Genomic DNA, 25,444 nt, shown 5'->3' with positions numbered 1-25,444 from the left:
AATGACAATCACAGAAATAGTTTGATAACTTGGTAAAGAAGCAACAACATTTTTAGTGGGAGGCTCTATTTGGTAATTTACCAGGTTCAAATTCGGGGCGGGGGGTCAAGGTTTGACAGCTTTTTCTAGGTAAAACTCCAACTCTACCCCACCAGCCTCCTAACTTCTTCTAAGAATGTACATGAGCCATTGGACTGATCGGAAGGAGAGCAAGGGTTTTAGATCACAATTATAACATGCCTCAATGGCCTTACAGCAGCAATTGTTGATTTTATTTTGGGTCACAGACCATCATGACAACTGGACATAAAGGGATCCTCTCCTTAGAAAAAGGAACACACACATACATCTCACGTAATTTCTTCTGTAGAGACAAAACAATGGTATATTGTCTATCAACTCCCTTGCCTTGTCTTTAGAGTTCAGCTTCTTGCTCACCTCCTTGGGGAATAATTTGTGTGACCACTTATCCTAAATGGTCTATCTCTTCCTCTAGGCTGATTGCTTTCAGGATGGCAGCTACAGGGAGCTGAGGGTCGGCAGAGGGGAACTACTTGGTACTACAGGGAGTATTACTCAGGTCTTATTGAATCAGGAGAAGCAATTACCCTGCCCTGTCTGGGGTGTGGACTGGCTTCATAGGTTATCTTTTATGCTGCCATTTTCTGTTAAATCTATTGAACAGTAGGAGGTAAAAGGGGTAAAGTTAATATATGCTAGATGATATAAGAATTTCTAACAGGTAAAACAAAACAACACATAATAAGGCTTACTTTAAAGGAAATAACTGACCAAAGATCTAAAGACATAATTTAAAAATCGGTTCAAAAATCAGACAAGCCTGGGGCTTCCCTGGTGGTGCAGTGCTTGAGAATCTGCCTGCTAATGCAGGGGACACGGGTTCGAGCCCTGGTCTGGGAGGATCCCACATGCCGCGGAGCAGCTAGGCCCGTGAGCCACAACTACTGAGCCTGCGCATCTGGAGCCTGCGCTCCACAACAAGAGAGGCCCGTGCACCACAATGAAGAGTGGCCCCCGCTTGCCACAACTAGAGAAAGCCCTCGCACAGAAACGAAGACCCAACACAGCAAAAATAAATAAATTAATAAACTCCTACCCCCAACATCTTAAAAAATAAAATCAGACAAGCCCATGATTTCCAAAATATACAACAGCTCATACAACTCAATATCAAAAAAACAAACTTAATCAAAAAATGGGCAGAAGGCCTAAATAGAGATTTCTCCAAAGAAGACATACAGATGGGCCAATAGGCACCTGAAAAGATGCTCATCAATGATAATTATTAGAGAAATGCACATCAAAACTACAATAAGGTACCACGTCACACCAGTCAGGAATGGCCATCATTAAAAAGTCTACAAATAGGGCTTCCCTGGTGGCGCAGTGGTTGAGAGTCCGCCTGCCGATACAGGGGACACGGGTTCGTGCCCCGGTCTGGGAATATCCCACATGCCACGGAGCGGCAGGGCCCGTGAGCCATGGCCACTGAGCCTGCACGTCCAGAGCCTGTGCTCCGCAACGGGAGAGGCCACAACAGTGAGAGGCCCGCGTATCACAAAAAAAAAAAAAAAAAAAAAGTCTACAAATAACAAATGCTGGAGAAGGTGTGGAGAAAAGCGAACCCTCCTGCACTGTTTGTGGGAATGTAAATTGGTGCAGGCACTATGGAGAACAGTATGGAGGTTCCTCAAAAACTTAAAGACAGAACTACCATATGATCCAGCAATTTCACTTCTGGGTATATACCCCAAAGAAATTAAAACATGATACTGAAGAAATATAGCACGCCCATATTTACTGCAGCATTATTTACAAAAGCCAATACGTGGAAACAACCCAGGTGCCCATCAACAGATGAATGGATAAGGAAGATGTGGTGGGTACATACACATATATACACATACACACACACAATGGAATATTATTCAGCTGTGAGAAAGAAGAACATCCTGCCATTTGTGACAACGGGGACGAAACTTGAAGGCATTATGCTAAGTGAAATAAGTCAAACAAAGACAAATACTGTATGACATCAGTTATATGTGGAATCTAATAAGCCAAACTCATAAAACAGACAGTAAAATGGTGGTTACCAGGGGACAATGGGTAGGTGGGATAGATGCTGTTTAAGGGTACAAACTTACAATGAGTAGTAACTAAATCCTAGAGATGTAATGCACAGTACAGTGATTACAGACAACCATATGGTATTATAATCATCAAACTTTCTAAGAGACTTGAACTTAATTATTCCTACCACTAAAAAGAAAGAATAATTATGTGAAGTGACAGAGGTGCTAACTATTGCTACAATGGCAATCATACTGCAATATATAAGTGTATCAAATCAACATGTTGTATATCTTAAGTTTATACAATGTTATACATCAAATATATTTCAATTAAAAAAAAAGAATGAAGAATAAGGAATATGTGAACGAAGCTGTTGACCATTTAACATTTGACATCATCCACCAGCTCACAACTAACACTACTGCACAGAATGCTTAGAATTTCCTCTTTGTAAGAACTGGAGAGTTTCAAGTACAAGTCTTACATGTTAATAAAATGACACATGCTATTACATCTAGGGATGTTAGACATTTCCCCCTTGAATTATTAAATTAGGACGTACTCATCTAATCAAATATTTAACTTTCACACTAAGAGACAATCATGTTTGTATCTAGATATAGAATTTAAGCAATTCTATGAACACTGTTTGATAACATTTTAAAGAAAATAACTGCTTAAATCACTTTCTTCCTAATCTTCTACTTTGTATACTAAATCCAACTTCTCTTTCTTTATATTCGACCTCTGAATCCTCACTGCCTAGCACAATATCTGGCACCAAGCAGCTCCCATTAAGAGTGAATGGATGTATTTTAATTCATTAGGTAGATTCAAAACGCAAATACTGGTAAAACAAGGGGAGAAATTCTCCAAGATACTATTTTACTTCTTCTTCCATCCTGAGCCTCAAATGAAAATGAATTCACCTGTTTAAGCTGATGGCCACATTCTCTTTTTACTCTGATTCGTTTTAAAGTTCAAAGCATAGTGGGACACAATGCTTTGGAATTTGAAATACCCTAAGCTTTCTGCCTTGGAATAAAGCCAGGTGACCAACACACATCATTAAAAAAAAAACAAAACAAAAACCAAACTAAGAGAAACTAGATGGCAAACACTAAAGAAACTAACACAGTTCTCAGAGGGCTCTAGACAGACTTCACCCATTTTCCCAAATGCTGCTCGGTTGTTTCTTTTTTTAATTTAATTTTTTTTGAAGTTTTGAATTTTTTTAATTTAATTTTTATATAGCAGATTCTTATTAGTCATCAATTTTATACACATCAGTGTATACATGTCAATCTCAATCGCCCAATTCATCACACTACCCCCAGCCCCCCGCTGCTTTCCCCCATTGGGGTCCATAGGTTTGTTCTCTATATCTGTGTCTCAATTTCTGCCCTGTAAACCGGTTCACCTGTACCATTTTTCTAGGTTCCACATATATGCGTTAATATACAATATTTGTTTTTCTCTTTCTGACTTACTTCACTCTGTATGACAGTCTCTAGATCCATCCACATCTCTACAAATGACCCAATTTCATTCCTTTTTATGGCTGAGTAATATTCCATTGTATATATGTACATCTTCTTTATCCATTCGTCTGTCGATGGGCATTTAGGTTGCTTCCATGACCTGGCTATTGTAAATAGTGCTGCAATGAACATTGGGGTGCATGTGTCTTTTTGAATTATGGTTTTCTCTGGGTATATGCCCAGTAGTGGGATTGCTGGATCATATGGTAATTCTATATTTAGTTTTTTAAGGAACCTCCATACTGTTCTCCATGGTGGCTGTATCAATTTACATTCCCACCAACAGTGCAAGAGGGTTCCCCGTTTCTCCACACCCTCTCCAGCATTTGCTGTTTGTAGATTTTCTGATGATGCCCATTCTAACTGGTATGAGGTGATACCTCATTGTAGTTTTGATTTGCATTTCTCTCATAATTAGTGATGCTGAGCAGCTTTTCGTGTACTTCTTGACCATCCATATGTCTCCTTTGGAGAAATGTCTATTTAGGTCTTCTGCCCATTTTTGGATTGGGTTTTTTGTTTTTTTAATATTGAGCTGCATGAGCTGTGTATATGTTTTGGAGATTAATCCTTTGTCCGTTGATTCGTTTGCAAATATTTTCTTCCATTCTGAGGGTTGTCTTTTTGTCTTGTTTATGGTTTCCTTTGCTGTGCAAAAGATTTGAAGTTTCATTAGGTCCCATTTGTTTATTTTTGTTTTTATTTCCATTACTCTAGGAGGTGTGTCAAAAAAGATCTTGCTCTGATTTATGTCAAAGAGTGTTCTTCATATGTTTTCCTCTAAGGGTTTTATGGTGTCTGGTCTTACATTTAGGTCTCTAATCCATTTTGAGTTTATTTTTGTGTATGGTGTTAGGGAGTGTTCTAATTTCATTCTTTTACATGTAGCTGTCCAGTTTTCCCAGCACCACTTGTTGAAGAGACTGTCTTTTCTCCATTGTATATCCTTGCCTCCTTTGTCACAGATTAGTTGACCACAGGTGTGTGGGTTTATCTCTGGGCTTTCTATCTTGTTCCATTGATCTATGTTTCTGTTTTCGTGCCAGTACCATATTGTCTTGAATATTGTAGCTTTGTGGTATAGTCTGAAGTCAGGGAGTCTGATTCCTCCAGCTCTGTTTTTCTCCCTTGACTGCTTTGGCTATACGGGGTCTTTTGTGTCTCCATACAAATTTTAAGATTTTTTTTGTTCTAGTTCCACAAAAAATGCCATTGGTAATTTGATAAGGATTGCACTGAATCTGTAGGTTGCTTTGGGTAGTATAGTCATTTTCACAATATTGATTCTTCCAATCCAAGAACATGGTATATCTCTCCATCTATTGGTATCATCTTTAATTTCTTTCATCAGTAAGTTTAAAAAAATTGAAATCATTATCAGACATCTTTTCTGACCACAACGCTATGAGATCAGAAATGAATTACAGGGAAAAAAACATAAAAAACACAAACACATGGAGGCTAAACAATACGTTACTAAATAACCAAGAGATCACTGAAGAAATCAAAGAGGAAATCAAAAAATACCTAGAGACAAATGACAATGAAAACACGACGATCCAAAACCTATGGGATGCAGAAAAGCAGCTCTAAGAGGGAAGTTTATAGCTATACAAGCCTACCTCAAGAAACAAGAAAAATCTCAAATAAACAATCTAACCTTACACCTAAAGGAACAAGAGAAAGAAGAACAAATAAAACCCAAAGTTAGCAGAAGGAAAGAAATCATAAAGATCAGAGCAGAAATAAATGAAATAGAAACAAAGAAAACAATAGCAAAGATCAATAAAACTAAAAGCTGGTTCTTTGAGAAGATAAACAAAATTGATAAACCATTAGCCAGACTCATCAAGAAAAAGAGAGGACTCAAATCAATAAAATTAGAAATGAAAAAGGAGAAATTACAACAGACACCACAGAAATACAAAGCATCCTAAGAGACTACTACAAGCAACTCTATGCCAATAAATGGACAATCTGGAAGAAATGGACAAATTCTTAGAAAGGTATAACCTTCCAAGACCGAACCAGGAGGAAATAGAAAATATGAACAGACCAATCACAAGTAATGAAACTGAAACTGTGATTAAAAATCTTCCAACAAACAAAAGCTCAGGACCAGATGGCTTCACAGGTGAATTCTATCAAACATTTAGAGAAGAGCTAACACCCATCCTTCTCAAACTCTTCCAAAAAAGTGCAGAGGAAGGAACACTCCCAAACTCATTTTATGAGGCCACCATCACCCTGATACCAAAACCAGACAAAGATACTACAAAAAAAGAAAATTACAGACCAATATCACTGATGAATATGGATGCAAAAATCCTCAACAAAATACTAGCAAACAGAATCCAACAACACATTAAAAGGACCATACACCATGATCAAGTGGGATTTATCCCAGGGATGCAAGGATTCTTCAATATAGGCAAATCAATCAACGTGATACACCATATTAACAAATTGAAGAAAAAAAACCATATGATCATCTCAATAGATGCAGAAAAAGCTTTTGACAAAATTCAACACCCATTTACGATAAAAAAAACTCTCCAGAAAGTGGGCATAGAGGGAACCTACCTCAACATAATAAAGGCCATATACGACAAACCCACAGCAAACATCATTCTCAATGGTGAAAAACTGAAAGCATTTCCTCTAAGATCAGGAACAAGAAAAGGATGTCCACTCTCACCACTATTATTCAACATCGTTTTGGAAGTCCTAGCCACGGCAATCAGAGAAGAAAAAGAAATAAAAGGAATACAAATTGGAAAAGAAGTAAAACTGTCACTGTTTGCAGATGACATGATTCTATACGTAGAGTCATAAAGATGCCACCAGAAAACTACTAGAGTTAATCAATGAATTTGGTAAAGTTGCAGGATATAAAATTAATGCACAGAAATCTCTTGCATTCCTACAAACTAATGATGAAAAATCTGAAAGTGAAATTAAGGAAACACTCCCATTTACCATTGCAACAAAAAGAATAAAATACCTAGGAATAAACGTGCTGCTCAGTTCTTGAGCGCAATTTTTTTAATTGGTAAACCTTACTTCCCCTACGTTACATTCTATTAGCTTATTAAAAATTCCGGCTACAATTTGTACCAAATTCCTTCCTGACAAACTGCCCTAGACCCCTCACATTCCTGCTCTGGAAGAGCAAGGCAGTTTCAGGCTGTTTCCTAGTCACTGTTCAGCACAGGAATTGTACCACCTGGAGGAGAAATCTCAGCAAGAGCATCAACTGCAGCTCTCATTGCTTTTCCTCCTCTCAGTCAGTTGTGGTATGTGCTGCAGAACTCATTAAAGACACCTGTCTATGACACAGTGACAGAAGCTGTACCCACGTGGCCATCAAAGCCAGGAGAAACCAGTCTCCTAACAGATCAGATCATTCTAGCAACGTAAAACAAAACTGTGTTCCACATCCTTTTAAAGATTTTATCTCACTGACTTTGTATCACTTTGGGATGAGATGAATGTTGCACTAACGAAAATAAATAGAAATAACTATTCAAAAGCAAATTACATATTATTTTATTACCATAAGCTAGGAATGACCTTGATGAGCTACTGCCTCTGCTAATTAAAAATGGCTTCAGATCAATTACTGAAAAACCAAAGTTGTCTTATTTGGTAAATATTTCCCTATACTCAACAGGTTTACAGCTGATAACCTTAGGTAAATCATTCAGCTGTACATTTTATAGAGAGTTTATCTTGGTGGGTCCATCTGATGCCACACTGCAATCCCACTTTATGAGTATTTTTTGTGATCACTTTTTTAATGGAGGATTACATGCTTGGTAACACTCAGAAATGTTACTACTTTATCAGGTAGAACCTCAAGGACTTCATCCACAGTGACTGTGTGTTGAGAGTACACCCAGAATGTCTTTTCTGGGGCAGTCGTGGTTCTGCTGCCGGTATGCCTGTGGTGCCGCTGTAGGCTGAATGTTTGTATCCTTCCCAAATTTACACATTGCCTCCTAATGCCCAAAGTGATGGAGGTAAGATCTTTGAAAGGTGATTAGGTCATGAGAGTGGACCCCTCATAAATAAGATTAGTGCCCTGTTAAAGAGACCCCAGAGAGCTCCCCAGCCCCTTCTGCCGTGTGAGGATACAGGGAGAAGATGGCCATCGATGAACCAGGGAACAGTCCTAACCAGACACTGAATCTGCCAGGCCCTGACCTGGACTTCCAGCCCCCAGAACTCTTGAAATAGGTATTTCTGTTGTTCATTAGCCACCCGGTCCACGGTAACTTGTTATATAGCAGCAGGGGAAGAGCTGAGTGGGCACTCGGTTCAGGCGCACATCTCTCTTAGGCTCCCCACTTGCATCAACCTCAGCTCAGCTGACCTTAAGGCAGTTGGCTGATTTCTGTTAACCAGAAACGGAGACGATCCTGAGTCTGTCCCACCTGTTCTCTATCTTTGTGCAGGTGCTACCGTCTGTGAGATTAGAAAACCCAAATTTTCAGGCTAAGAGAGTTATCTCCCCTCCACTCATCCTCCTGGTACTCTCAGGGCCCAGTTGCTTCTCCTCACGGCTGCTGTCTGGACTGGCTAGCCCTTTCACTGCCCTTCACCTTCTCACTGCAAGAACCTCCTCAGAAGTGTGCATGTCAGTAGGCACAGTGCCCCACCCCTGCTCCAACTAATTCTTCACAGTATTTCCGGTGAATTTTCTAAATGCAGACCTAATTAAGTGCTCTGCTACCTCCTTTAATTTCCAGACTAAGTCTGTACCTGGCACGCAGTACAAGCCCTTCAGGGCCCAGATGCTGCTAGCTTCATCCACCGCCACACCCCTTCCTCTCTACAATCAGCCTCCTCCACAGGCTCCTTGAGCGAGTTACTGCCCCCAATACTAGTTAGATGGACCCTCCTGCTCACGCTTCAGACCTCTGCGCAGCTCTACCGTCCTGAGGCTGCCTGTCTCAGGGCTCCCTCTGCCTTCCTGAGCTCCTGATTGTGACTCTGCACATTCTCCCACCCACCACGCTGTGGCTGGCTGCTTACAGGACTGTCACCGCTACTGCAGTGGCAACTCCGTTACGGTACTGACATGATTGTACCCCCAGCACTGGCCACTCTAAAAGTATCTGCTGAATGAAACAAAGAATGAAAATATGTCAGCAGCATAACTTTAAACTCACTGCGACCTAATACTTATCAAGAGACAGCCAAACAAGGATTAGCTTAAAATTATTCCTCTTTTATGCTTTCCTCTAGATATCCTAAAAAGTACTCCTGCATTAAGTATATCACTAACAGATTTTTAAAAAATCATCTGTGTTGTAGAAAGCTCTAGCAATTAATGTGAATAAATAGCTAAAATTCACTGAGCGACTACCCTACTGACACTAGTAACAGACACACTGTTTCATTAAGTTTAACATACCCCTTGAGGTATCTTTATCTCCATTTCACTCATTTAGGTACTATGCTCACAGATGCTCAAAACATTCCCAAGATAAGAGAGCCGATAAACACTATACAATCCACAATCTCACCGAATAGCACTGAGCTCTTATGCTGGCAGCTTGCACAAACAGATGTTAAGAGAAAGAATCCCCACTCAACTGGTTATTATATTTGCTATAATTTCTAGTTTTATTTCTATATTACAGCTGTGTCCTTTTCCTTTTAAGAACACTTTTCTAAGGGATCACTGCCAGACGTGGCAGTACTTTTTATGTGTACTGGGTCAGTCTGCATGCAGAGCCTTGAGCCTCAGTGTTGAGTGAGTCTCCTCCTTTACCACTGCTTGCTTGATTCTCTTGCATGTAGATTTCCATATTCATTGAAACCTTATACTTTTAAGGCCACTTAAAATCCATTTTGGACAAGACAGAATACATAAACAAATAAATGTGAACTGCTGACTTAGGTACGTGAAGAATCAGAAGTACTGGGGTAGAGGCGATTGTCCAGGGATGGGCAGTTAAGATAAGTGAGGGGTGAGGTGCCTAACAGAGAGGATAAAGAGAAGGCAACGAGTGGGGAACTCAGATGCCACTGACTGGTGTTTCCAACTTAATCATTACAGTTCAACCTCAGATACCATTTCTTGAGCTGCTACTACTTACTGGCAGCCTTCTGGGTGCTTACACATGACACTTTCACAATCTCCTTGAAAAAGCCAATGAGATAGCTATTAATGCTCTGTCACACCTGTGGAAAAGGAGGATCATGGCAATCAAAGAGCTTGCCCCTGCATATCTAATATCCTGACTTTTCCAGTTGCTGCCTGAAGGCTGGACTTACAATTAGCCTACATCACAGAGCTAAAGGGGCAAGGAATTAGTACAGTAAGTGCCCTACATATGAACCTTCAAGTTTGCAAACTTTCAAAGATGCGAACGTGCATTTGCATGTCCGTCCAATCACGTAAGTTAGTTCACATGTCTGGTGTACACTGTCATATGGGTGCATCCTCTACAAGTGGTTGTGGTTTTGCATACCTTACTGTACAGTACTATATAGGGTATACTATCTTTATTTCAAGCCCAGGATGTCCGGAAGCAAGAGTAAAAGCAGCGGTGATGCAGCTGGTAGTGCTTAAAAGAGATCTGCAACGCGGGAAACGGCAAGGGGATTTTCTTTATTTGAGGAGGCACTGTTAGTTTTTGAGGCACAGGACCCGAACGTAGAACGGTACACAAAGATCACAGCAGCCATTCAGAATGCAGTCCAGTGCTACCATATCATCTATGACGAGAAAAAAAGAGCTACTCCCCAGACATCACTGGACCGCTTTTTCAATGGGGTAGACAGAATTGAATCCAGCAAGGAACCAGAACCTGTGCCATCAGTGTCAGGCGTGAATGAAATGGCAGGTTGCCCTCCGTCTGCTATTGCTGACGATCCTTCAGCTCTACCATCTCTCACCACCTCTCCCTCCTCCAGTCAGTAACTCTTCTTGCCTGTTCACTCGATGCCAGCCCCTGGATGCCAGCTGTTGTACTGTACTACTGTACTTTTTAAGGTACTGTACTGTAAGATTAAAAAGGTGTTTTTTTGCATTTTTTAATGTGTTATTTGTGTGAAAACTATTATAAACCTATTAAAGTACAGTACTATATAGCAGATTGTGTTACTCGGATACCTAGGCGAACTTTGTTGGACTTACGAGCAAACTGGACTTACGAACGTGTCATATGTAGGGGACTTGCTGTATAGTCACAATGTGAGGTATAGTGGGGGTTAGAACTTCAGTATATGAATTTAAAGGGAACACAATTCAGTCTGTAACAACTTTTGTGGCCTAACATCTGGGTTTAGTTGGAGAACCTTCTATGCACAGTTAAGAAGAATATATATTTTGCTGTTTTGAGACAAGAGTGCTCTCTACATACTTGTTAGGTCTAACTGGTTTACTGTGTCATTCAAGTCTTCTGTTTCCTTATTGACCTTCTGTTCGTTCTGTTCATCATTGAAAGTGGGATACTGAAGTCTCCAACTATTTACTGTAGATTTGACTATTTTCAATTCTTTCAATTTTTGCTTCATATATTTTTGGGGCTCCTTTGTTAGGTACATGTATGTTTAGAATTGTTATATTGAATCTTTTACCAATATATAATATCCTTCATTTCTCATAACCTTTTTTTTAAATTTAAAATCTATTTTTCCTGACAATAATACATCCGCCCAGGTTCTCTTTTAGTTACTATTTGTATGAGATATATATTTGTTTGTTTTACTTTCAACCACTTTGTGACCTATATCCAAATCGAGTTTCTTGTAGACAGCACATAGATAAAACCTGTTTTTTTGTTGTTGTTGTTTTGTTTTTGTAAATGCAATCTGCTAGGCTGTAACTTTTAATAGTTCGGTTTCATCGTTTTACATTTAATGTGATTACTGATAAGGAAGGTTTTATTTCTACCATTTAGCTATTGTTTTCTGTATGCCTTATATGTTTTACTTTTTGTTCTTCAGTTTCTTCATAACTGCTTTTCTTTTTTTAACTTAGGTGGGTTTTTTTTTTTGGTATTGTGCTATTTTAATTATTTCTTCCCTTTGTCTACATTTTTGAGTTATTTTCTTAACTTTTACCTTAGAATTACAATTACTAAGTGTAACAACCTATTTTGGAAAATACCAAGATGAACATCTGTGTACTTTGTATTCTCATTAACACAGATTTATAAAGTATATGAATATTTCTCTTAAATCATACAGGAGAAAGAGAACATTACAAACAATACCAAAATTACAATAACATTGCCTTTTATATTTACCTTTGTAGTTACTTTTCCCAATGTTCTTCATTTTTTCTTGGGTTCAAGTTGCCTCTTTTTTTTTTTAGAATTTTTTTGATGTGGACCATTTAATTTTTTTAAGTCTTTACTGAATTTGTTACAATATTGCTTCTGTTTTATGTTTTGGTTTTTGGCTGCGAGGCATGTGGGATCATAGCTCTCCGACCAAGGATCAAACTCGCACCCCCTGCATTGGAAGGTAAAGTCTTAACCACTGGACCACCAGGGAAGTCCTCAAGTTGCTGTTTAGTATCCTTTCGTTTCAGCCTGAAGGACTCCCTTTAGTATTTCTCCTAAGGTAGGTCTACTGGTAATAAATGCCGTTCAGCTACTGATATCTGGAAATGTCTTAATTTCTCTTTCATTCTTGAAGGGCAGTTTTACCAGAGAGATAATTCTTGGTTGACAGGTTTGGTTTTTTTTTTTCCTTTCTGGTTTTAAATATGTCATCAACTGCTTTCTGACCCCACAGGGTTTTTTTTTGTTTGTTTTAAACATGTTCCAATTTATTTTATAAGGCCCTAATAATTTTGAAACCAATAGGGACATTACAAGAAAGGACAGTGTAGGCCAATTTCTCTCATGCATACGATGCAAAAATTCTAAACTAGATATTAGGAGATTAATTCCAACAATACATAAAAATGATATACATTACCTATAAGTGGGCATTATTCCAGGAATTCTCAAAGATGATATACAAAAACACAGTATGCATAGGCTCAGCATTAGTAGTCATCAACAAAATGCCATTTAAAATGAGACTTTTTACTTACTTTTTTATTGAAATCTAGTTGACTTACAATGCTGTGTTAATTTCTGCTGTACAACAAAGTGACTCAGTTATACGCATATATACATTCTTTTTTATGTTCTTTTCCATTATGGTTTATCACAGGATATTGAATACAGTTCCCTGTGCTAAAAAGTACGACCCTGTTTATCCATTCTGTATGTAACAGTTTGCACCTACTAACCCCAAACTCCCAGTCCATCCCTCCCCCACCCTGCCTCCCCCTTGGTAACCACAAGTCTGTTCTCTATGTCTGTGAGTTTGCTTGTTTTGTAAATAGGTTCATTTGTGCCATATTCTAGATTCCACATGTAAGTGATATCATATGGTATGTCTTTCTCTGACTTAACCTTACTTAGTATGATAATCTCTAGTCACATCCATGACCCCACAGTTTTCAATGAGATATCAGCTCTTAATATTATTGAGGATCCCTTGTACATGACAAGTTCCTTTTATATTTCTGCTTTCAAAAGTTTTTGTCTTTAGATTTTGACAATTTCACTACAATATGTCTTGGTGTCGATCTCTTTGATTTTATTGTGTTTGGAGATCACTTACCTCCCTGGATATGTATATTTATGTCTTTCATCAGATGTGGGTCGGGGCGGTTCACCCATTATTTCTTCAAATACTTTTTCTGATGTTTCCTCTCTTCTTCTAGTACTCCTATAATGCACATGTTTCTCTATTTGATAAGACATATCCCACAGGTCTCTCAGGGTCTTTTCATTTTTCTTTTTGTTCCTCAGGCTATATAAGTTCAATTGTCTTATCTTCAAGTTCACTTATCTTTTGTTTCACTTGTTTAAATCTGTTGTAGAACCTCTCTAGTGAGTTTTAAAATTTAAGTTATTGTATTTGGGTTGGCCAAAAAGTTCCTTTGATTTTTAAGTAAAAATAAAAGATACATTTTTTCATTTTCACCAAGAACTTTATTTAACAATGTATTCTTGATTTGATCACTGTCAACTTCAACTGGTCTACTCAACCATGGAGCATCATCCAGAGAGAAATCTCCAACACAAAACTTTGCAAACCACCTTTGACATGTTCAATCAGTCACAGCACCTTCTCCATACGCTGCACAAATCTTTTTTTGCGTTTTTACCTTTCTTGAAATGCTAAAGCATAATATGCCAAAAATGTTGCTTTTTTTCTCCATCTTCAATATTAAAATGGCTACACAAAAACTCACCAATTTTGGTAAGGTTTTTTTTTAAATGCACTGATATGACAGCTATCACCATACAGTCTAACAAAATTGTTTCGAATGAAGTTAAAAGACAACTAAGCGCTACTAGAGCCATCTTATGGAAAAAACTGAACAAACTTTTTGGCCAACCCAATACTCTTCAGCTCCAGAATTTCTCTTTGCTTTTTATAATTTTTCTATCTTTACTTATATTTTCATTTTGCTCACATATTATTTTCCTGATTTCCTTTAGTTTTTAATATATAGTAAACCTTTAACTCACTGGAAATATTTAAGACAGTTGATTTCACATACCTGACTAATAATTCCAATGTCTTGGAATTATTGGGCTTCCTCAGCGATGTCAATTTTTTTTCCTGTGAATGCACCAATTCTTCCCTGTTTCTTTGTATATTTTGTAATTTTTGTTGAAAATTGGACATTTCAGTATTATTTTGGCGTAACTCGGGGAATTTAATTCTTCCATTCCACAGGGGCTGCTGAAGCTTAACTTACTGAGAGCTGGATTCATCCATTTATGAATTTTCCATACTATTTTGTAAGTTGTGTGCTCCTTGTCTTGTGTAGCAAAGTGGTATTTTTGTTTCATTGTCTCTGTCATCAGCTAGACCTGACAAAGATTCACTTAAATGTTTGGTTCCAAACAGCAGGGAGGTAGACATGTACTGTCTCTTCAACTCTCCTGGAAACCACTTCAGCCTGTGAAGGGGCTGGAAAAATGTCCACTAGCCTCTGCGCCAGTGCCTCAGTGATCAAAGCTTCATTCAGCAATCAGTACAAACCCTGATATACTGCCCACCCTGGCTCTAGCATTCTGCACCAGGATTGTGGAGATGGGTGATGTGGGACAGTAGCTGCTACCAGCAGCTGAAATTCCCCATTTTTTTTTAACATCTTTATTGGAGTATAATTGCTTTACAATGGTGTGTTAGTTTCTGCTTTATAACAAAGTGAATCAGCTATATGTACACATATGTCCCCATATCCCCTCCCTCTTGCGTCTCCCTCCCTCCCACCCTCCCTATCCCACCCCTTTAGGTGGTCACAAAGCACCGAGCTGATCTCCCTGTGCTATGCAGCTGCTTCCCACTAGCTATCTATTTTACATTTGGTAGTGTGTATATGTCCATGCCACTCTCTCACTTCGTCCCAGCTTACCCTTCCCCCTCCCTGTATTCTTTACCAAAATCTTCCCTCGACCACAAATGTTCAACTCTATAGAATTCTAAGGTCATACTTCACATGGTTCCTGCCCGTGCAGCAGCTGTTTAGGTGGAGGTGTGGGTTCCTGGAACTCCCTGCTCTATGTTCTGAGACACCACTCTCCTTAGTTGCCCTCCTGATCCACCTTCTTAGACTAGGAAGACAGTGGTCACTTGTCTGTATGCTCCCCTCTTCTTCTGCTTCCCTCTACTGTGAATCATAATGCACATTTTCATATTAGATACTCTGAGCACTCCTATAATACAGTAACTAGTACGCATTTAACCAGCCTTTCCCAAAGTTATTTAAGCACAAGGCCTTCTGGTCATACTCCTATGAAGACCCTATGGAAAAGTGCCTCATGGAGCAAGAGCTCACACCTGCTTCTCCTTCTTTCTCATGTAAGCATGAGTGACAGATTTCCTTCTCTTCCTCCCTCTAGTTTTTCAGATTATCCAGATTACTGTCATGGTGCTCATTTTTTCATTTTCACACTGCAGTAGTTTTCTATTTATTTCCTTTTCTATTTATTTCTTTTTATTATTTATTTATTTTTTATTATTTTTTATTTATTTTTATTTTATTTATTTAATTTTTATTTTATTATTTATTTATTTTAATTTTATTTATTTATTATTATTTATTTATTTATTTTCTATTTATTTCCTCTGAAGACACTCTGTAATTTTGGTGGGAAAAGACTGGCTGTCATAACAGGAAGATAATCTCACCCTATAAACAAACCTTCCACCTTCAGCATTGCTTTACTCCTAGCAATTTCTTCATCTCACAGAATCCCAGGTGGCAAAGATGGAGCAGGAACAAAAGCAGCTGTGAACAAGCCTGAGGGCTCTACCTCGGCAGTTACCACACATGGCTTACACTGAAAACCAGACCAGCTGACAGTTTCTCTTTGGGCACCACAGTCTCTCTTGTGTTTACTCAGGGCTTTAGGTATTGCTGGTGTCAAGAAGGTACTGCTGACTGTGCCATCAAAATCTGCCCCAAGTCTCCCCATTTTACTACATGGTGCCCTAACTCACTTGTTTCCTCAAGCCAGAAACTCAGAGGAATCTTGTTTCTTGTCTCTCCTTCACAAACCACATCAAATCCATCAGCACATCCTGGTGCTGCCAACTCTGAGATACGTACTGAATCTACTGTTTACCATCCTAGTCCAAGTCATCATCTTCCCGCACACTTGAGCTACTCCCAAAGTCTCCTGGATGCCTTTACTCTGGCCTCCTTCTAAGTTATCCTGCACAAATTTCAAACTGTGAGTAAGACCACATCCTTCCTTTCCTAGACAGCAGGAAGGATTTAACACACCAGCTCTTTAACATTGTACACATGTTCTCCATCCTCACTTGCTGCCACTCCTGCTGCAGAATTCCCCTTCATCCATATGAACTATGTATATTCCTGCATACACCATGCCACTCTGGCCTCTTGTTCTTTGCTAATTCAGCCTCCTCTACTGCAAATGCCCTCACAGCCCCTTCTTTGGTTCTTTCCATACACACACACACACACACACACACACACACACACACACACTCTCTCTCTCTCTCTCTCTCTCTCTCTCTCTCTGTCTCTCTCTCTCTCTCTCTCCCCGCTACCGACCTATCAGTCATGCTTACCTCTTCACGGCTCTCACATCCTTTGTACAGACCTCTATTACTATACTTCCTAGAGTCTTTATCACATGTTTATTTTACCTTTCTCTTCCACCATAAAGTGAGTCCCTTAAGGGCAGAGACGATTTGTCATTCATTTTGAATACTGTTTTACCCATTATTTAGCACAAGACTTATTATACAGTAAGTAAACATCAAAAAATGCTTCTTAGCGAATGTACAAATCAATGAAATACATTGATACACCCTCTCATTCAAACAGGGAACATAACAAGACTGACAACATCTTTTTTGTTTTTTTTTTGTTTTTTTTTTTGTTGTTTTTTTTTTTGCGGTATGCGGGCCTCTCACTGTTGTGGCCTCTCCCGTTGCGGAGCACAGGCTCCAGATGCGCAGGCCGAGCGGCCATGGCTCACGGGCCTAGCTGCTCTGCGGCATGTGGGATCTTCCCAGACCGGGGCATGAACCCGCGTCCCCTGCATCGGCAGGCGGACTTTCAACTACTGCGCCACCAGGGAAGCCCGACTGACAACATCTTGATGATTATCTAATACTCAACATTAATCATATAGTTACTGAATGTCTACCATAGGCCAAGCATTATTCTAGTCACTAGGAATACAGTAGTGAAAAAGTTTTGATTTGGAAGTTCTAGCCAATGCAATAAGACATGAAACAGGTAAAGAAGCATAAGTATTAGGAAGGAAAAATCAAAATTGTTATCATAAGTAACATAATTGTATAAATAGAAAAGTTTTACTATACAAAACAGACATATGAATTGATAAGAATATCCCCCGGGCCCCAATGAATATATGAGTAAAAGTTAAGAAAAACAATTTGCAAAAGAGAAGCTGTCAACAGTAAATAAATATAAGAGAAAGTATTCAGTTTGAGTATTCAGCAGCAGGTACTCTACTATGAGGTTTACAGTTTACTTAACTGTATCAAGAAATCACAGCAGTAACAGCAACAACAAAATGTATACCCTTTTGGGATTGACCCATATACACTACTGATGCTATGTATAAAATAGACAACTAATGAGAATATACTATATAGCACAGGGAACTCTACTTACTGCACTGTGGTGACCTAAATGGGAAGGAAATCCAAAAAAGAGGGGATATATGTATATGTATAGCTGATTCATTTTGCTGTGCAGTAGAAACTAACACAACATTGTAAAGCAACTATACTCCAACAAAAATTAATTAAAAGCAAAAAAAAAAAAAGGTATATCCTTTAATCCATTAAAACAGTTCCTAAAATCTACTCTGAGAAATAACCCGAAATATGTAAATACATATATATGAATATCTATTAAAGAGTTATTTATGTTAGCAAAAGAATGGATATATACTATATGCTGAGAATATGGAAAGAGTAAAGAAATTATAATGTGCAGTCACGAAAATGTTGACGGTGGTATTGACGTGACTGCTGAGAAACTGTCAGCAGTGGAAACAGCTATAAGCTTTACAAGTTATTATGGTAACAATATATTGAGAAGCACAAAACCCACATTCAAAGGTGTCTACTGCATCAGAAGTCAGGATCATGGTCACCCGGAGCAGGAGGAAGAGGAAGGAAAGGGGAGAGTGTTGCAGTCTCAGGTATGGACTGCATTCTGTTTCTTGGACTGGACAGAAATGTATTCACTTTGTGATTACTTGATGAAATGTATACTTATAATCTGTGTACGATTCTATATTGTATATTATATTGTTCAATTTAAAAATGTATTAGAAATTTAAATAAAATAAAGTAATGCAAGTTACCCTCTGATATCCTCAGCCTGTCTGTGGAAGAATTTAATTAGAGACTGATGATCACTCACTATGGACACAATGAAAAGGTCCCTCCTCTGGGGAAGAAGTTTAACTTAAAGATCTTTAAGTTGAATTCAAACCTAAGAATTTAACAGATGAATGAAACTTAAAAACTGTCAATAAAATTAACAGCCCTTAAAACAAGTCTGCTCAAAGCTTCCCTCTTCTTTTGGTGGTAAAAATTAATACCCTATGCAGAAGAAAACAAACATGGTATCCTCAAAAATAATTTCTGATCCACTAATGACCACTTATGCCCCTGAAGATCAAACCCTATTATGTCTTAATTCGTGATTTTTATCCCCCTAAAGTAATTAGCAAAGAAGTATTAAATTAATGTGTATTATTCTATTGTCACATAATCACTCTTACGAAAATTATATTTCTAAGAAAGATAAAAACAAAAACAGCCAGATTTCATAACAACACACCACTTAAGCAGGAATCTTGATGTGCTTGTTTCTCCCTCACCACCTCACCACGCCCGCCAAATTATCAAAAATTTGCTACCAGAAATACAAACGAGCCATCAGAGACAGTTCAGAGCTTCTGTTACATAAAATCTATGTCGAATCCTGGCTCCATCCCCTGGCATTACTGTATAATAAAGTGACAAAAATGTTCCTGATAAAAAGGTCTTTTGAGACAAACTCACAGTTGAGGACTGTGGGGATCAGTTCTCTGCACTCACCAGGGAGGGTAGATGCGGATGATGTCTTGTGGAAGTCCCCGGAGGCAGCGTGCAGTCTCCTTGGCGAAGAGAACCCTCAGGCCAGTCCCAGGGGCCCCACCCTGAGAAGAGCTGTCAGCCTGCAGCCCCGATAACTGCTCACACATTGCAACTTGGATGGTGCATTCCTCATGAAGCTCTAGAATTTTCACAGTTAATATACCAGATTTTATACCTAGAAGGTGAAGAAAAGAACAAAAGCAAAAATGAAGTCTAAAAGACATATGGTCCAAGTGTGAATAAAATTATCATGAAAAAGAGAATCACTTTCAGATAGCCTTCTTCACCTGGAGAAAATGGTCTATATATTGATACTTTGAAAAGTAAAATACAGACTCTAACATGCTCATGGTAACATCTTTTTTTTAAATCAATATATCCTGCATGTTGCATTTAATATGTACATTTTAAGCAACGTAAGAAACAGTTTTCTATCATAAAGAAAGAGTCTTGCACATACGGGAAACTCAGATCCATCACTTCACAAAGCATGTTTTCACTCCAAAACTTGAACCCTTTCAAAAATCACAACAAAAGGAGTATGACCGGGTCCTCTCCACCTCATTACCTGCTCTGATTGTCTACTTTGAAATGACACAGTATGACTGGCCGGCTGCAAGTATTCTAATGATCGTGGACGTTCAAAGTTGAGGATTTCTGTGGACTGATGGGAGTTAGGGCTCTAAATTTAAATGGGTGGAATTCGATCTGGATTCAATCACTGGGTCTCTTATTAATTAAGTTGGCCAAGTTACACAGCATTTAAACACCTCATTTTTCTCATGTGTAAACTGGGGATCATGCCACCTGCCTCGATTAACATTTTTAAGAATTAAGTAAGATAGATAAAGTTGACAGTGTGCATAGCCTATAACCTGGAAATCCCAGCGATGTACCCAGGAACTCTGTCACATGCACCAGGAGATCTAGACAAGGCTGCACATCTCAGTGTTGTTTGTAAGAGGAGGAAACCCAGCATCAGTCCATAGCCAATGGGTAAACTGTGGTGGGTTCATGGAAGAGACACTCTACAGAAGCTTATGTGAATGGACCTGATCTGTACATATCAGCTTGGAGAGATCTCAAATACAAGAGGGGTAAACAGATATGTACAGCCTAACACCCATAATGTTATTTTTCTTGAACACAAAGACTAATAAAATATTGTTACAGGTACATATGTCATACAGGTACATAAATATGGACTAGCAGGACACACAGAAAACTCGTTGTAACTGTTGAATCATGCGAGAAAGAGGAGTGTGACTCAGGAAGGGAACCCAGGGGATTTCAAACTTATCTGCCGTATTGTTTGTTATAAAAGATTAATATGTGTTATTAATTCTAGGTAGTAAATACACTTCTTTTATTACTCTCTGCTTTTTAGTTAAAAAAAAATAAATGAATTAAATGAGATAAAACCGAAGTGTCCGGTACAGTGCCTTGCTAATAACAGACACCAATATGACTTTCATTACCACTTTAGCTAACTGGTTAACAGTGAGTATAAAAATTAACATTTAAACAGTACCAGCGCCTTAGTTATATAGTTTAATTTCGTTTTCATTTCTTTCTCCCTTTCACTTTTCTCTAGTCATCTTCCCCTGGACCCCAAGTTTTCCACGCCCTGCTCTCTCTGAGTGCCTTCAGCAAGCGTTCATGTATGAAGCAAGGTCATGGCATCTCCCCAGAGCACTATCTGGAACTATGATTTCTAAGTATGTGTCTATCGTGAGACTGTTTCTCAAGGTAAGAAGGAAACAGAAGGGGGAAGGATGTGACCAAGCACATCCTAAGCTGTGCTGGCTCAGCTGGGCTGGTCACTATGGAGAGTAAAACACACTGGAAAGAACGGTGCTGCCTAGGAAGTGAAGACTCAGCCTGCTCTGCCGCGACAGGTGTCTTTTTAATAAAAAGCAGCTCACCTCAGCTGGTGAACAGGAAAAGAAGTCAGGATATGTGGGGGTCACTGCGGTGAGCACACCGTTTTTCCTGGGCAGGGCAGCAATGCAGTGGGTAGAGTTCAGCTCACTGGCAGCAAAGGGAAAAGCCCTAGTGGTAGGGACTGCACTAGCCACAGGCAAATTTCTGGACATACTTTAGGAGTTTTTAAAACTTTTACCTGTGCTCAGGGGTTACCCCCAACACTATCCTCGGCCACCAGCAGCGGCCGCTGTCCAGAGCCCCATGGCCCGTGCTCTCCAGCACCCACTGTCCTGCTGGAGTTCAAGCGGCCAGTGGTGCCCGGGCAGCACCGTTCTCCCTTTGGGTAACCAATCACTGGCATGTGCGGCTGATTAAAAAGCGATATAGGTTTTCAGCGGTCTGCCCCCAACCCTACAGTCCACATAGACCCTGACAAACTTTACAAAAGGCAAGACACTACAGAAACACATAAATAGTATTACAGCAGAAATACCTATATATTTATGATGAGTCACACTGCTACTGACTGCAGTTTCTTTGAAGATTTTTATGAGAACTCCTGACAATATCTAATAACTATGAACCCTGATTTGACCATCACCACAGCATGCTTGGTGACTAAACAGGTTTGGGAGTGCTATCTTGGATGCACACAGGGCTGCGAACAGCACTTCTCCACCAAGCACCGTGAAGTCCCTCCCACAGGATGTGCTCCCACACAGGCCTGAGGAGAAGCCAGTGGTCTGCCTTCCCTGCACAAAGTAAGCAGCGTAATGTCCTCTTCCTCTGAGGGAGACAACCCAAGACAAGTTATGCATTCGATGCAAGCTTTCAATCTGAGCACAAGAGATGCTGGTTTTACAAGCGAAGAAGACTGTTCTGCAGTTAGATGGAGGAAACATAAAAGGCCATTCTGGTGCTTCCCTGGTGGCGCAGTGGTTGAGAGTCCACCTGCCGATGCAGGGGACACGGGTTCGTGCCCCGGTCCGGGAAGATCCCACATGCCGCGGAGCGGCTGGGCCCGTGAGCCATGGCCGCTGAGCCTGCGCGTCCGGAGCCTGTGCTCCGCAACGGGAGAGGCCACAACAGTGAGAGGCCTGCGTGCCGCAAAAAAAAAAAAAAAAAACAGCCATTCTGTGACAGTGGGGCAAGTTTTCCATAAATGCTGTGAGACTCAGCCAAAGTTTCATGTTGTCAAGGAGGTGCCTCCCGAATCTCAGCCAGAGGCAACTATCCCTTCCCTCTGAAATCCTCAAACACCTCATCTACACTCACAAGTACCCTCCTTTTTAAATGGAGATAGTATCAGCTATAGTCTAGAACACTGCAAACATTGAGAGAGAGAGAACAGAAAGCCTACAGTGCAGGCCTGGTCTGTCACCCATACAATAATGGCTGCCACTGTCATCAGTCACTGTCACAATATCAACTTTTCAAGGCATTTTCAAATCTATTATGGTACTTGATCCACAATAACCCTATGCGATAGGTAAGGAAGATATTAATCTCCCTTTTTGACAAATAAAACTGAACAAGTTAGTTGCTCATATGACTTTCTTAAGGTTAGAGAGGATTACTGGCAGATTTTATGCTCAAAACTGAGTATTCTCACAAGTCCTATACTTGAAGTGTCTCAAGGGTAAATGGCAGTTAAAGACAGGAAACTGAGGATGCTTTTTTTCTCTATTTTATTATGCTCAAACGTCGGACTTGTTTAAATGTTTAAAAAAAAAGAAAAAGAAAATGCACACCAGGTTGAGAAATGGACTCAAGTGAGGCTTCTTGCTGGTTGGGCACAGTCAGGATTTCAACACTGAAAAGGAAGAGTATAATTTGACAGAAACCAAATGCTGAGGAAGAAGTGCCCCGAAGACCAAATGGAAAGCACAGATATCAACACAGCACGAAAGTGGTTAAGACACAGGAACAGACGATTCACAGAGGAAATACACCACAGGATCTAGTAATTTCTATCCATACATATGCCGAGCAGATGAAACACTCTGTAGTTAAAATGGCAAATAGTTAACTTAAAGGCTAACATTTGATGAATGAATGCATGAAGGAGTGAGTGATTTATTTTATCAGGAAACTTCTCTAAAAAAAAAGTCTTTGATTTTAAATGAGCAAGAGGCCACAAAAGAATTGAGCAAGTAATATAAGAATAAAATATATTTTTGATTCCTGGCTTAAATGACTTATTTGAAATACACAGGTGGCTAGGGTCCATTTATATGCATGTTAATTCCAATCCTCCTCAGTGGGTTATGCTGATGAATTAATATATATTGTGAGGAAAACATTCATGAATACTTATACAAAAAATACTATACAAGAAATTAACAAAAACTATAAAAGAAAGTACCAGGTGAAGCAAGTTAGTACGGGGGGAGAAATACTGAAATCATCCTCCTATAGACACAGAAACATCTGTAATTTTTTATCATGAAATACTTTTCATAATATAATTGTTGCACTAACTTTAAGCTGTTCCACTTCATTATCCACACGATGACTGCAGAGTAATTTGGGATCCTCCCTGTATGATTACTCTCTTTATCTTCATAAATATTCTAACAGGCTAATCCATAAAGCGTCGTGATTTAAAATATATGTCCTACTATTCTCTGAAACTGGTACTTTTTCTCTTCTTCAGGCCAAATCATCAACAGGTGCCCACCATTACTTTTTTCCTCAGTCCTCACCCATCATGTACACACACACAGATTGGGGTAGGAGGGCAAGACAGCACAGCAAGGGTCAGGGATGGAGATCAGGGGAGTTTAAGGTACACCTGCTTCCTGTGCAGACAGAGGAGCAGGTTTCTCTCTCTCTCTCTCTCTCTCTCTCTCTCTCTCTCTCTCTCTCTCTGTGTGTGTGTGTGTGTGTGTGTGTGTGTGTGTGTGTGTGTGTGTGTGTGTGTTAGGGGCAAGGGACAGGGGTAACAGTGGTGTCATGATATCAGTGTTGGATTTATTAAGGCTGAGATACCTCTTAGTTATTACAGCCTGGCCCTAACTGACCTCCGCAGTCTGGTACCTGACTACTCTGCCCTAACACAAGGCCCTCCAGAGTGGCCCTTTGGTACATGTAAATTTAACGACAGCCACCTCTGTTCTTGAATCCTTCAGGCACCAACCACTGAGTAATCCAGACAACCGTCCACTGTTTAGAGACACCTTTGTTACCAGTTACTTCTCACTGCTCTACCCTCAAATTCCACAACCCTACTCAAGTATCTTTACATTGTTTCTATACCCATACTTTAAGAAAGCATTTCACCACCATCTCCCAGGTGAATTCTCTAACCACAGTTCTGCTTTTCCATTCAGCAGGGTTGATCATTCTCCTTTATGTCATCACTGTACCACTGTACCAAGATTTTAACACATGAAATGAATAATTTAGTCTATTAAATCATGAACTCTGTGCTGTACTTGGATAAATACCAATAAAATATATAAGAGCTGAATGAACTCGAATAATACAAACTGATGTAAAGAATTTTGGGGACTATTTTTCTGTTCTTGATTTCACTGCCAACCAAGATGGTTTTGACCTACCTCCCTCACCTCAATTGGTTTTGATATTTACCCAAAGGATGCAAATTAAACTGTAATTCAAGTGATGCTCCAAAAAGAAAAATAAACAATACAGTCCAAAATCAAATCCAAATGATGGTTTTTCTATTCACTGTATTGTACCACTGCTTTTTTTCATTACTATGCACTGAAAGTTGAATTGTACTTATTTGTACACAATTATACTATCTTTTCTTTTGAAAGGTTACAACTATGCTTAATTTTACCAATGATCCCAAACACCCAGCAATATTATGTGCCTGTGAGTATTCAGTTAGTGACTCTCTAATTAACTGCATTATTATATTATTATTAATGCTTGGTACATCAAAATTTTAGTTTCTGAGTAAATGTTGTAAGCTGCCAGGAGATTCATTTCACAGATAATTTCACAATAAAATTCATAAAGCTCTAAGCAGGAGGTCTAGATTATAATACCTAAAAACTAAATTCTGAAGAAATTTACATCTTTACCCTGTAAAAGCACTTTTTTGTTTAAAATTTATGCTCCCCCATAAAATTTTAAGTCATCTGGCAATGATGAACAGACACATTTCTTAACCACAACTGCTTACTGAACTGTAAACAATTGTGCTTTCACTT

The 25,444-nt window shown here is 39.2% G+C and overlaps 1 protein-coding gene across 2 annotated transcripts in view; it reads right to left on the bottom strand.

Annotated features, from left to right (window-relative positions):
* The window catches only part of SPIDR (scaffold protein involved in DNA repair), a 354,487-nt gene that overhangs the window by 174,360 nt on the left and 154,683 nt on the right, over nucleotides 1-25,444 (bottom strand). For both annotated transcript variants that reach the window (XM_060128290.1, XM_060128291.1), the window contains exon 8: nucleotides 19,296-19,509. In XM_060128290.1, the coding sequence (XP_059984273.1) occupies nucleotides 19,296-19,509 (214 nt within the window). The remainder of the gene's footprint in view (nucleotides 1-19,295; nucleotides 19,510-25,444) is intronic.

The sequence above is a fragment of the Lagenorhynchus albirostris genome, chromosome 17 (assembly GCF_949774975.1).
Source record: "Lagenorhynchus albirostris chromosome 17, mLagAlb1.1, whole genome shotgun sequence".
Taxonomy (NCBI): domain Eukaryota; kingdom Metazoa; phylum Chordata; class Mammalia; order Artiodactyla; family Delphinidae; genus Lagenorhynchus; species Lagenorhynchus albirostris.
This window is presented reverse-complemented; position numbering and strand designations above follow the sequence as displayed.